Source organism: Sander lucioperca, chromosome 8, assembly GCF_008315115.2.
Source record: "Sander lucioperca isolate FBNREF2018 chromosome 8, SLUC_FBN_1.2, whole genome shotgun sequence".
In the NCBI taxonomy this organism is placed as follows: Eukaryota; Metazoa; Chordata; class Actinopteri; order Perciformes; family Percidae; genus Sander; species Sander lucioperca.
This window is the reverse complement of record NC_050180.1, coordinates 41,083,151-41,095,049: the sequence shown is the minus strand read 5'-3', so window position 1 is coordinate 41,095,049 and position 11,899 is coordinate 41,083,151. Positions and strand designations below refer to the sequence as shown.

Here is an 11,899-nt window from a genome sequence, read left to right as displayed (position 1 = left end):
AATAAATCGGGAACCACTTTTCTAGGTTATGATATCAAAGGCACAATATTTATTGACAGTTCAATCTGCGTAAAAAAGCAGCACATAGTATATTTTCTAATATATGCTTTAACATTTATTTGTGAGAAATAGACAAAACAATATTCTAATAACATTGTAGAAACACACAATGTGAGTTTCAAACATATAATTTAACCTGTGAGTTGAACCATGCATATACAACTTGTGCAATGTTAATATCAATGTTGTAGTTCAGGTTGATGACATCTTTTCATTGATTCCCTTAAAAAAAATTGATAAAAAATTGATAGCAAACAAAATCGATGGACAGATACATTAAATATTTTCAGAAGCATATGTTGTGACTTAGAGCTTCATTGTTGCCAATCACACAATGCTGAGTCTTAAACTTTCACAGCAGGACCCTTCTTCAAAAATCTAACAATAACTATTTTGATTTGAGGCAGACTCAGGCCGTAAACTAGAGGGTTATTAATGGGGGGGATCATCAAATACTCTAAAGATAAAACAACTGTGATGATTGGATTCATTTTATCAGCCTCAAATCGAGTCAATGACAGCTCACAGAAGAGAGAGAAAGAATAGGTCATAAATGTCACGATGTGAGGCAGGCAGGTCTGTAACGCCTTTCCTCTGAATTCAGACGAGCTTCTCCTGCAAACAAGCAGAATACGTAGATAGGTGTACAGGACAAAGAACAGGGGGATGAAGACGGTTGTCATCGTGAAAAACTGACCTACTATGTTGTTCAGAGTTGTGTCCACACAGGAGAGTAGAACCACAGGCCAGTTGGAACAGAAAAGTCTGTTCAGTTTATTGCCACACAACGTTAATCGAACAGTAAGATAGAGACAGAAGCCAATAGCAAATGCAGGGTAGAGCACGGCAAAAAACAAAAGGTGTCTCACAATCTGAAATGTCATTTTATTGTGATAATGTAAAGGCTGGCAAATAGCAACAAATCTATCGTAGGCCATGATGCAGAGGAGAGTCATCTCACATGATGCATAGGTGTAAATAACATATATCTGAATGAAACATAATGGACGTGAGATTAAATGAGTGTCAGACAGAATGTCGGTCAGAAACCTGGGGAAGAAGCCGGCTGAGCCGTACAGAGAGTTAAAAGACAGACAGCAGATAAAAATATACATGGGCTGATGCAGAGACTTCTCCAGACAGACTGTCAGAATAATGACAATGTTAGCAGAGACAATAGTCATGTAGAGCAACAGACACAGACTGAAGAACAGATATCTGAGGGGCCCAAAGTCTGCAAACAGAGTGAACTGAAAATACAAAGGATTCAGGCTGTTGTTGCTCTTCATGTCTGCACAACAGCAGAGCTGGAAGAAGAGAAGAGATAGTGATGGAGAAAAAGGAGGGTAAAAAACAGATTGAGTTACAGTAAATGGGATTAAAATATTTCAGCAAAATGTTCTATTTCAACACATTAAGAAGACACAAAACATACAATAAACCTGCATGTAAGTTGCATAAACTGCACGTTTCTAACAATTGTGGCTGATAATATTCTGCATAAATAACACATTTCAGATCGTTCAGAAAGACATGTTCAAAAAATAGACATGGGTGGAAAAAGGTCAGTGTCACATGACCTAAATCAACGCGCATCCTCACATTTGTCAATCAACGATATGTATGTCAGCTCAATGAAGTAGAAATGTATCTAGGTTATCAAGGCACAAAGAACATATAGATTAAAACTGTCCTTTTCAACAAGTGAAAACTTTCTAATGTCTAAAAAGCTTTCACTTTTAATGGAAGTTGTGTGTCCTCTGATAGCTGAGAAATCAGTACATCAGACAACAGAATATACTGTATATAGTGTTTATGTAATTTATGTGGTCTTTTCAGCTACTACATTCAAGAAGATCTTCAGAAAAGTCTTTGCATCAGTGTATGTAAACTTTTAGAATAATACACAGCACCCTCCCCTGACCTACAGCAGACTGAGGCAGCAGCTGAACTTTTATCCTGTTTTTCTGTCACACTGAGAGCAGCAACCTGTACACACAGGGTCCAAAGGGAGGTACGGTGTGTCACACACTGACATTTTTGTGTTATGTTGCATCAGCATACCCAAGCCCAGCCTTCCAATGCCAGAGATATACTTGCTTTTTTACTTGCCTAGTCAAGTCAACTTTATGTATTTAAGTATCATATAAAAAAAGATATTGAAGATAAAGATATTTTTATTTGATTATTTATTTTTATTAAAACCCGGAGTTTCTGAATGTCTTCTTTATAAAGTAGCCAGTGCTGATCCAGATAGGGGGGGGGGGGGTCAGAGTCCAGATTTCTTGGGGGCAGAGGGGTGGAGAGAGGGGAGGGTGTTGAGCTTCCTGACAGCCTGGGTAATGAAGCTTTTTGCCAGTCTGGTGAAACAGGTTGGATGCTCCGGTACCTTCTCCCAGATGGCAGGAAGCTGAAGAGGCTGTTTGAGGGGTGGCTTACTTCACCCACAATGCTGGTTGCTTTGTGGGTGAGGCGGGTTTGGTAAATGTCCAGGAGTGAGGGGAATGGGACACCAATGATCTGCCCAGCAGCCTTCACTATGCGCTGCAGGGAGGCGGTGCAGCCCCTGTACCACACAGTGATGCAGCTGGACAGGATGCTCTCAATGGTGCCCCTGTAGAAGGTACAAATGATGGGGCTGCTCTCGCACTCTTCAGTTTGCAGAGGAAGTAGAGGTGCTGCTGGGACTTCTTGACTATTGATGCAGTGGTTGTTGACCAGGAGAGGTCCTCACTGATGTGCACCCCCAGGAATTTGGTGCTGCTCACTCTCTTCTACATTTTATGTAAGCCACGACTAGCCTTTCAAAGCACTTCATGATGACGGGACGTGCAACGGATGGATGGAATCAGAAAGGGCTTTATTGACGTGTTTTGCACATACAATGAATTTGTCATGGTGTTGTTGGTGCATGTCACACATTCACAAATATAAGGATAAAAAGAATATAAACAATATAAATATAAACATATACACACAGTATGTATTAATAACGATAAAATAAATTTAAATAAATAGTAAAATAAGTTAAACAGTAGTAAAAAGAAACGCTAAAGCAGAGTAAGTACAGGGGCATGTAGAGCCAGAGGTGTAGTGTGGAGAGAGTCAGGGTGGGTTCCGGGCCTTGTTAATAAGGCTAGTGGCGGAGGGGAAAAAACTGTTTACGTGGCATGTGGTTGAGGTCCTGATGGACCTCAGCCTCCTGCCAGAGGGGAGTGACTCAAAGAGTTTGTGGCCGGGGTGGGAGGGGTCAGCCACAATCTTTCCAGCACAAACAGGATCCTGGCATAGGTTCCTGCAGAGTCCAGGTGGATGTAGTGGAGGGCCAAATTGACTGCATCGTCTACAGACCTATTGGCTCTGTAGGCAAACTGCAGGGGGTCCAGGAGGGGGTCGGTGATGTATTTGAGGTGTGAAAGCACAAGGCACTCAAAGGACTTCATAACCACAGAGGTCAGGGTGATGGGTCTGAAGTTGTTAAGTTCTGTCGTCCTTGGCTTCTTGGGAACAGGGTTGATGGTTTAGGTCTTGAAGCAGGCTGGCACGTGGCATGTCTCCAGTGAGGTGTTGAAAATGTCTGTGAACATTGGAGACAGCTGATCAGCGCAGTGCTTCAAGCTGGATGCTGAGACAGCATCCGGTCCAGCAGCTTTGCGGGGATTCTGTCTTCTGAAGAGTTTGTTGAAATCTCTCATTGATGGAAAGAGTCGTTGCTAGGGTGTGAGGAGGGGTGGAGGTGGAGACCTTTTAAAGAGGGCATTGGTGGGGGGGCCCAGGCCCCTGCTGAGATGGGGGAGGTGGAGGTAATGCACAGTGGCTGTAGCTGTAGGGAGGTGTCATGGGGGATGGTTTCAGGACTGTCCATTTGTCTTTCAAAGTGACAGTAGAACTCATTCAGGTCGTTGGCTAGGCGTCGGTCATTGAAGGAAGAGTGGGGGGCTTTGGGCTTGTAGCTGGTGATCTGTTTGAACCCTCTCCAGACAGACAGAGTCGTTAGTAGAGAACTGGGGTCTCATTTATAAATGTGACGTACTCACAAAACGGGGCTGAAAATGTTAGGTTCAGGGAAGTTGAGGACCCAAAGGCAGAGAGCAGGCAGGCAGGCAGGCAGGAAAAAGTTTGAGGTGGAAGATTTATTATTCCATAAGACAAAGTACAAATAAAACAAAGGGAGTCCCAAAAGTGGCAGGCAAAAACTAATCAGTGTAGAAAAACAAAACCAGGGAATCAAAAAAAAACAAGAGAAGAAACAAACCAGAAACTTGAGAACAAAGGAAATCCAGGGAGCAAAGAACCAGACACAAACTGACACTGGGAGACACGACAGGCACGAGCAAACACAAAAACACAAAATGATCTGACACAGGACAAGGGGAACACAAAGACTAAATACAGAGGGTAACGAGGTAACAAGAGGCAGGTGACACGAGGGCTGGGAAACAGGTGGAAAACATCAGGCAACCACAAGAGCAGGAAGACACCAGACATGAAGTAAAACCAGACAAGACAAGACAGAAAACCAGACTATCAAAATAAAAACAGGAAACAGAACATATAACAAGACAAGACCGAAAATCACACAATCACAAGGAGACAAGACATGACAGAAAACCAGGCTACAATACGACAAGACAAAACACCAAAACCATAACAGGACCCCCCCCCCCCCAAGCGACAGATCCCAGAAGTCCAAAAAAACAAAAAAAAAAAAACAGGCAGAAACAACCCAGGAGGGGGCCCGGAGGAGGGACGACCCAAACAGTCAAAATAAATCAAACCCGGAGGGGCGAGGGAAGGCACAAGAGTCAATCGAGGCAAGGGAAATTGAGGACAGTGGGACCCAGGGAACTGGGGACAGAGGGGCCTGGGCACCAAGGTGCTCCGGCAGGCAGCTAGTCCTGGGGTCCAGGGCTGCGGACAGCAGCGAAGGCGGAAGCCCTTCTGAAGGCCGGCGGCGAAGGCAAAACCCGAAATCAGCGAATCAGCTGGGCTGGAGTCCGCCAAACAGGCAACGTGAACAGAGGATGACAGGGGTGCTGACAGGGCACGATGGGCAGGAGTGGGTCTGACCGAAAACAAAGACAAGGTCTCTGGGGGACAGGACAAGGGCAAAGTCACTGGGGCGGTCTCAAGGACAGTCTCAGGGGCGCCGGGGACCGGCAAAGTCACTGGGGAGGTCTCTGGGGCGCCGGACACCGGCATAGTCACTGGCTTGCCCGTAAGTGAACACTCTGGGAGAGCGGTCAACGTAGACTCTGGGAGGTCAGTCGACGTAGACTCTGGCTGACTGGAAGACTCTAAAAGAGCGGTCATCGGAGACTCTGGACGACTCTAGAAGAGCGGTCATCGGAGACTCTTGAAGAGCTGACATCGGAGACTCTGGACGGCTGGATGTCAGCTGAGACGGCTGCACGTCAGCTGAGGTTCTGGGCGGCTGCACGTCAGCGGACTCTCACTGACTGAGTCAAGAGGGTGAAAAAATGGCTTAAACTTGCACACTGCTGGGTCCATTTCCGGTGGGATCATTCTGTCAAAAATGCAGTTCAGTTCAGAGTGAGAATTTATTAACAAAGAAACTACAACAAAAGGTGTCCAGAAACTGGCAGAGCAAAAAACGAGTTCCAAAAATCACAGGGGAAACTAGAGACATGATAACCACAAGAAAACTCAACAACAGGGAAACCGCAACTCAGAACTGAACACAGACAGAATGTAATGATTCCACAAGACACAAAGGAAACACAGAGACTAAATACACAGTGTAATGAGGAAACGAGGGACAGGTGACACTAGGGCTGGGAAACAGGTGAAACACATCAGACAATCACAAGGGCGGGAAAACCAAAAGACAGGAAGTAAAACCAGACAAGACTAGGGAGAAAAGACAGACTTCAAAATAAAACAGGAAATGGGAAAACCAACAGAAAACATGAAACCAACTAAACAAAGAAACTTGACACAGGGACTAGACGTGACACAATTCTTGACTAGCACAGAAGTATAACAAAACTGTACAGCTTGGGTTTAGATCAGTGAGGCCGTTTCTCCCAATCAAGCCTAGTCTGGACAGTCAGATTGGAATTCATCAAACTCTGATGTCACTCTAGAGCAAGCATCGTCACAATTCTGGCCCGAGAACAGCAAGCACCCAGGAACAAAGCCAGGCTTTGATGCAAACACGAGCATAGCGGCCAATGGTAGAATTGCAAACTTTTCCCGCTTTATATAGCGAAAGACACATCTATATATCAGCGAATAAATGTTTTTGAGGTACATAAACTTACCAGTGTAAAGCTTGTAACGTTATTGACATCTGGTTCCAAACTGCAGGCCATCGTTCAGTAGGGAGCAGTAGCTAGTAGCACGACCTAATGATTACATGTCTGTGGTTCTCTTAATACATCCATGGGTTTATTTTGATAAGCATTTAAACAGGGTGTTACATGTGACCCGTGATGTTGTATTACTTGCTTGCGCATGCAGGTCACTTTTTACGGCCATCCCCTGTACTTGAGTCTGATGCGGGCCACATTTAAAAAAAAAACAATAAGTCAGTCAAAAAAATTGGATCTGGAAAAACAATCGAAATTGAGCAGTAAGGCCTGCAGTATAAATGTAGCCATTATGTATTCAACATGTGCTGGCAGGTCTCCTCGTGCACTTATTTCGAGGCTGTTTAACTTAAAAGAGAAACCCAGATCAATCGATCATTTGATAATGTTGACACATTTTCAACACATCTTGAATATGTGACTGTTATAAACGTAATCAATGAACTCAAAGACATTAACCTTCGAGGTAGACACTGTTGCAACTGCGTTATGTCATATTCATTATCTCCAGATCAATACAGTGTAGACACTTACATTGTTTGATTAGAACAAGAGCCTCTCCTGGAACCATCACCTTATCGTGGTGGAGAGGTTTGTGTGTCCCTATGAACCTGAGGGCTGTGTTGTCTGGAGCTTTGTGCTCCTGGTAGGGTCTCCCAAGGCAAAGTGGTCTCAGGGGAGGGGCCAGACAAAGAATGGTTCAAAAACCCTATGAAAAAACGAGGTAGAGATAGAGTGACCCTGCCCGGAGGAAGCCCGGGGCCCCTGTCTGGAGCCAGGCCCAGATGGAGGGCACAGCCCGAAAAAGCTACATGGCACCTCTCTCTCCAACCCATGGGCCCACCACCTGTGGGAGGAACCGCTGGGGTCGGGTGCGCTGCCACATGGGTGGCAGTGAAGGTCAGGGGCCTCGACGGACCAGACCCGGGCAGCAGACGCTGGCTCTGGGGACGTGGAACGTCACCTCTCTGTGGGGGAAGGAGCCGGAACTTGTGCGGGAGGTGGAGCGCTACCAGTTGGATCTGGTGGGGCTTACCTCTACGCACAGTCTCGGTTCTGGAACCCTACTCCTGGATAGGGGTTGGACTCTTTTCTTCTCCGGAGTTGCCCAGAGTGTGAGGCGCCGGGCGGGTGTGGGCATACTCACAAGCCCCCGGCTGAGCGCCGCTACGTTGGAGTTTACCCCGGTGGACGAGAGGGTCGCCTCCCTACGCCTGCGGGTTGTGGGGGGGAAAACTCTGACTGTTGTTTGTGCGTATGCACCAAACAAGAGCTCAGAGTATTCGGCTTTCTTGGAGACCTTGAAAGGAGTCCTGTATGGGGCTCCAGTGGGGGACTCCATAGTTCTGCTGGGGGACTTCAACGCGCACGTGGGAAATGATGGAGACACATGGAGAGGCGTGATTGGGAGGAACGGCCTCCCTGATCTAAACCAGAGTGGTTGTTTGTTGTTGGACTTCTGTGCTAGTCATGGATTGTCTATAACGAACACCATGTTCGAACATAGGGATGCTCATAAGTGTACTTGGTACCAGAGCACCCTAGGCCAAAGGTCAATGATCGATTTTATAATCGTTTCATCTGATCTGAGGCCGTATGTTTTGGACACTCGGGTGAAGAGAGGGGCAGAGCTGTCAACTGATCACCATCTGGTGGTGAGTTGGGTCAGAGGGTGTGGGAAGACTCTGGACAGACCTGGTAAGCCCAAACGGGTAGTGCGGATAAATTGGGAACGTCTGGAATAGGCCCCTGTCCGACAGACTTTCAACTCACACCTCCGGCGGAGCTTTTCGTGCATCCCTGTGGAGGCTGGGGGCATTGAACCCGAGTGGACAATGTTCAAAGTTTCCATTGCTGAAGCTGCGGCGGGGAGCTGTGGTCTTAGGGTCTTAGGTGCCTCAAGGGGCGGTAACCCACGAACACCGTGGTGGACACCGGTGGTCAGGGAAGCCGTCCGACTGAAGAAGGAGTCTTTCCGGGATATGTTATCCCAGAGGACTCCGGAGGCAGTTGCAAGGTACCGAAGGGCCCGAAGGGCTGCAGCCTCTGCCGTGAAAGAGGCAAAGCAGCGGGTGTGGGAGGAGTTCGGAGGAGACATGGAGAAGGACTTTCGGTCGGCACCAAGGTGCTTCTGGAAAACCGTTCGCCACCTCAGGAGGGGGAAGCGGGGAACCATCCAAGCTGTGTACAGGAAGGATGGGACGCTGTTGACCTCAACTGAGGAGGTAATAGGGCGGTGGAAGGAGCACTTTGAGGAACTCCTAAATCCGACTAATACGCCCTCTATGGTAGAGGCAGAGCTGGAGGATGATGGGGGATTGTCGTCAATTTCCCTGGTGGAAGTTGCTGAGGTAGTTAAACAACTCCACAGTGGCAAAGCCCCAGGGATTGATGAGATCCGTCCAGAAATGCTTAAAGCTCTGGGTGTGGAGGGGTTGTCTTGGTTGACACGCCTCTTCAACATTGCGTGGAAGTCGGGGACGGTGCCTAAGGAGTGGCAGACCGGGGTGGTGGTTCCCCTTTTCAAAAAGGGGGACCAGAGGGTGTGTGCCAATTACATGGGTATCACACTTCTCAGCCTCCCCGGTAAAGTCTACTCCAAGGTGCTGGAAAGGAGGGTTCGGTCGGTAGTCGAACCTCAGGTTGAAGAGGAACAATGCGGATTCCGTCCTGGTCGTGGAACAACGGACCAGAACTTTACTCTCGCAAGGATCCTGGAGGGAGCCTGGGAGTATGCCCAACCGGTCTACATGTGCTTTGTGGATCTGGAGAAGGCGTATGACCCTGTTCCCCGGGAGATACTGTGGGAGGTGCTGCGGGAATATGGGGTGAGGGGGTCCCTTCTCAGGGCCATCCAATCTCTGTACGACCTAAACGAGAGCTGTGTCCGGGTTCTCGGCAGTAAGTCGGACTCGTTTCAGGTGAGAGTTGGCCTCCGCCAGGGCTGCGCTTTGTCACCAATCCTGTTTGTAGTATTTATGGACAGGATATCGAGGCGTAGTCGGGGTGGAGAGGGGTTGCAGTTTGGTGAGCTGGGGATCTCATCGCTGCTTTTTGCGGATGATGTGGTCCTGATGGCATCGTCGGCCTGTGACCTTCAGCACTCACTGGATCGGTTCGCAGCCGAGTGTGAAGCAGCTGGGATGAGGATCAGCACCTCTAAATCTGAGGCCATGGTTCTCAGCAGGAAACCGATGGAGTGCCTTCTCCAGGTAGGGAATGAGTCTTTACCCCAAGTGAAGGAGTTCAAGTACCTTGGGGTATTGTTCGCGAGTGAGGGGACAATGGAGCGGGAGATTGGTCGGAGAATCGGCGCAGCGGGTGCGGTATTACACTCAATTTATCGCACCGTTGTGACGAAAAGAGAGCTGAGCCAGAAGGCAAAGCTCTCAATCTACCGGTCAGTTTTCGTTCCTACCCTCACCTAAGGTCATGAAGGCTGGGTCATGACCGAAAGAACGAGATCCAGGGTACAAGCGGCCGAAATGGGTTTCCTCAGGAGGGTGGCTGGCGTCTCCCTTAGAGATAGGGTGAGAAGCTCAGTCATCCGTGAGGAGCTCGGAGTAGAGCCGCTGCTCCTTCGTGTCGAAAGGAGCCAGTTGAGGTGGTTCGGGCATCTGGTAAGTATGCCCCCTGGGCTGGTTAATGTGGCTCGGGAAAGGGAAGTTTGGGGTCCCCTGCTGGAGCTGCTACCCCCGCGACCCGTTACCGGATAAGCGGAAGAAGATGGATGGATGGAAATGTGCCGTTTCAACAAGATCTTCCATGCAATTGTAGTCCGTGGAACTACAGTGTCTTTGTGTAATAAATCAATAATGATGAATCCCTAAATTATGTTACGCAATCTCCGATATCTCTGCATGTTTTTATTTGGTTTTTTTTACATATTTTATGTGAGTTATTGACAGGCAAATGGACATTAAGTGATGTCCAAAGAAAGGCAGCTTGCTCAGACAATAGATAACCCTAACCTAATACAAGTAGGAGGGCCTTGAAAGTAGTATGTGCATTGCAGGCAGAGCTGCAGATCATTCAGGCAGCCTTGGGTTAGTAAATAAATGTAATTTGGCCTACTGATGTCTTATAGCAGACAGGAAATGCATTAGAGATGGCACAATTAACTTTTTGGATGAAAAGCATCTGGGGCTAGCCTAGAAATCTAGACCCACCCTAGCGGCAGCAAATGTAATAAAACTCTAGTCAGGCCAATCTCATCGTGTATAGCGTCGGTGGGTGGGCTTAACATAATGATGGCAGAGTTGTGACAGTTCCACGTGAATTCCCTGCTACTTGAAAACAAAGGAAATGGCTGCTGCTGCTGGCGAACAGCGGTCTTTCGAATCGGCTTTGGCCACGACTCTGGAAGACTTGGAGTTAAGCTTTTATTTGAGAAAAGAACAAAGAACGGCACTGAAGTCATTCTTAAAAAAGGAAGATGTGTTCGGAGTTTAAAGTTGAATCTATCTATCTAGCGTTGCTCTGGTTGGTTGTAGCGCTATCCTATTGCGTGCAGAGGGAATTTGAAAGACAACCATTTATCCCGCCCCTCGGATTGAGCCCTGCCAATGGGGAGTTCCCAGACCCAACATCTTGATGTGGTCTGGCTTGTCAGGCTAATCTCGGGCCTTATGTATAAAATATTGCACAGCTTTCATACCAGAGGATGGCATACGCCCAAAACTTGAAAAGTACCTACACACAGAAATATTCACATGTATAAAACCAATCGTAAGCCAGGTCCTGCGCACCTTACCTTTATACATCACAATCAACATGTAATTGCCTCCTACCATAAATTAATATGGAAATGACTATAAATGCGTGCCTGACGTCACAGCAGTTAATCCCGCTGCAGACCGACTGAGATTGAGGTGCTGATTGTGGAGGTTGAGGCAAGTAAAAAATGTTCCGGTTGGAGGTTTTTGATCTCGGATAAGCAATAAAAGAGTGGCAAATGGTCCGGGCGGTGAATGCACTGAACTATTGCAGAAATTTAAAAAAGGTCTAACATCGAAGTGGAAATCAAGAGAAGGGTGCCAGCGCCACAGTTACTAAACAACATACATGTCACACATGTATTGTAGCAGTCCAAGTTACGCACAATAAGCAGTTTTAACCCACTTAGTATGTAATGCCATTGACTAAGTGAAACTGAGTCCAGCGCGAGGGAGACCTGACTCAGGAGGAGAGGCCAGCGTCTGAACCAGCCACGCATGAATGAAATAATAAAATAGATAATACAGTAACAGAAAAATGTGCAGAATTAAGACAAATAGATGTCGTTCTACACAATATAATTGTAAGAAGTGGTTAAAATGTATAGGCTATGAGGTCCGTGTACTTCGTGGCCAACGGATTTTCGTTTTGAAAGGAAAAAAACAAAAACGAAAAACGGCCAGTTTCCCAATTACCATTAGTAAATAAGAAAACAAAAAACGGAAAACAACCCATTATTCGTTTTTTGTTTTGATATTAAAAAACGGAAAACGAAAAACAATCTCGTTATC

At 46.9% G+C, this 11,899-nt stretch overlaps 1 protein-coding gene across 1 annotated transcript; it reads right to left on the bottom strand.

Annotated features, from left to right (window-relative positions):
• Nucleotides 1–348: 348 nt before the first annotated feature.
• On the bottom strand, nucleotides 349–2,051 carry LOC116046718 (olfactory receptor 56A4-like). Its single transcript, XM_031295112.2, has one exon. It carries the CDS (start codon nucleotides 1,347–1,349, stop codon nucleotides 405–407), a length of 945 nt encoding a protein of 314 aa, XP_031150972.1. The 5' UTR covers nucleotides 1,350–2,051; the 3' UTR covers nucleotides 349–404.
• Nucleotides 2,052–11,899: the final 9,848 nt, after the last annotated feature.

Bases quoted from the DNA above. Each gene is read 5' to 3' on its own strand.
- LOC116046718 (XM_031295112.2), bottom strand. From the start codon at position 1,349: ATGAAGAGCAACAACAGCCTGAATCCTTTGTATTTTCAGTTCACTCTG.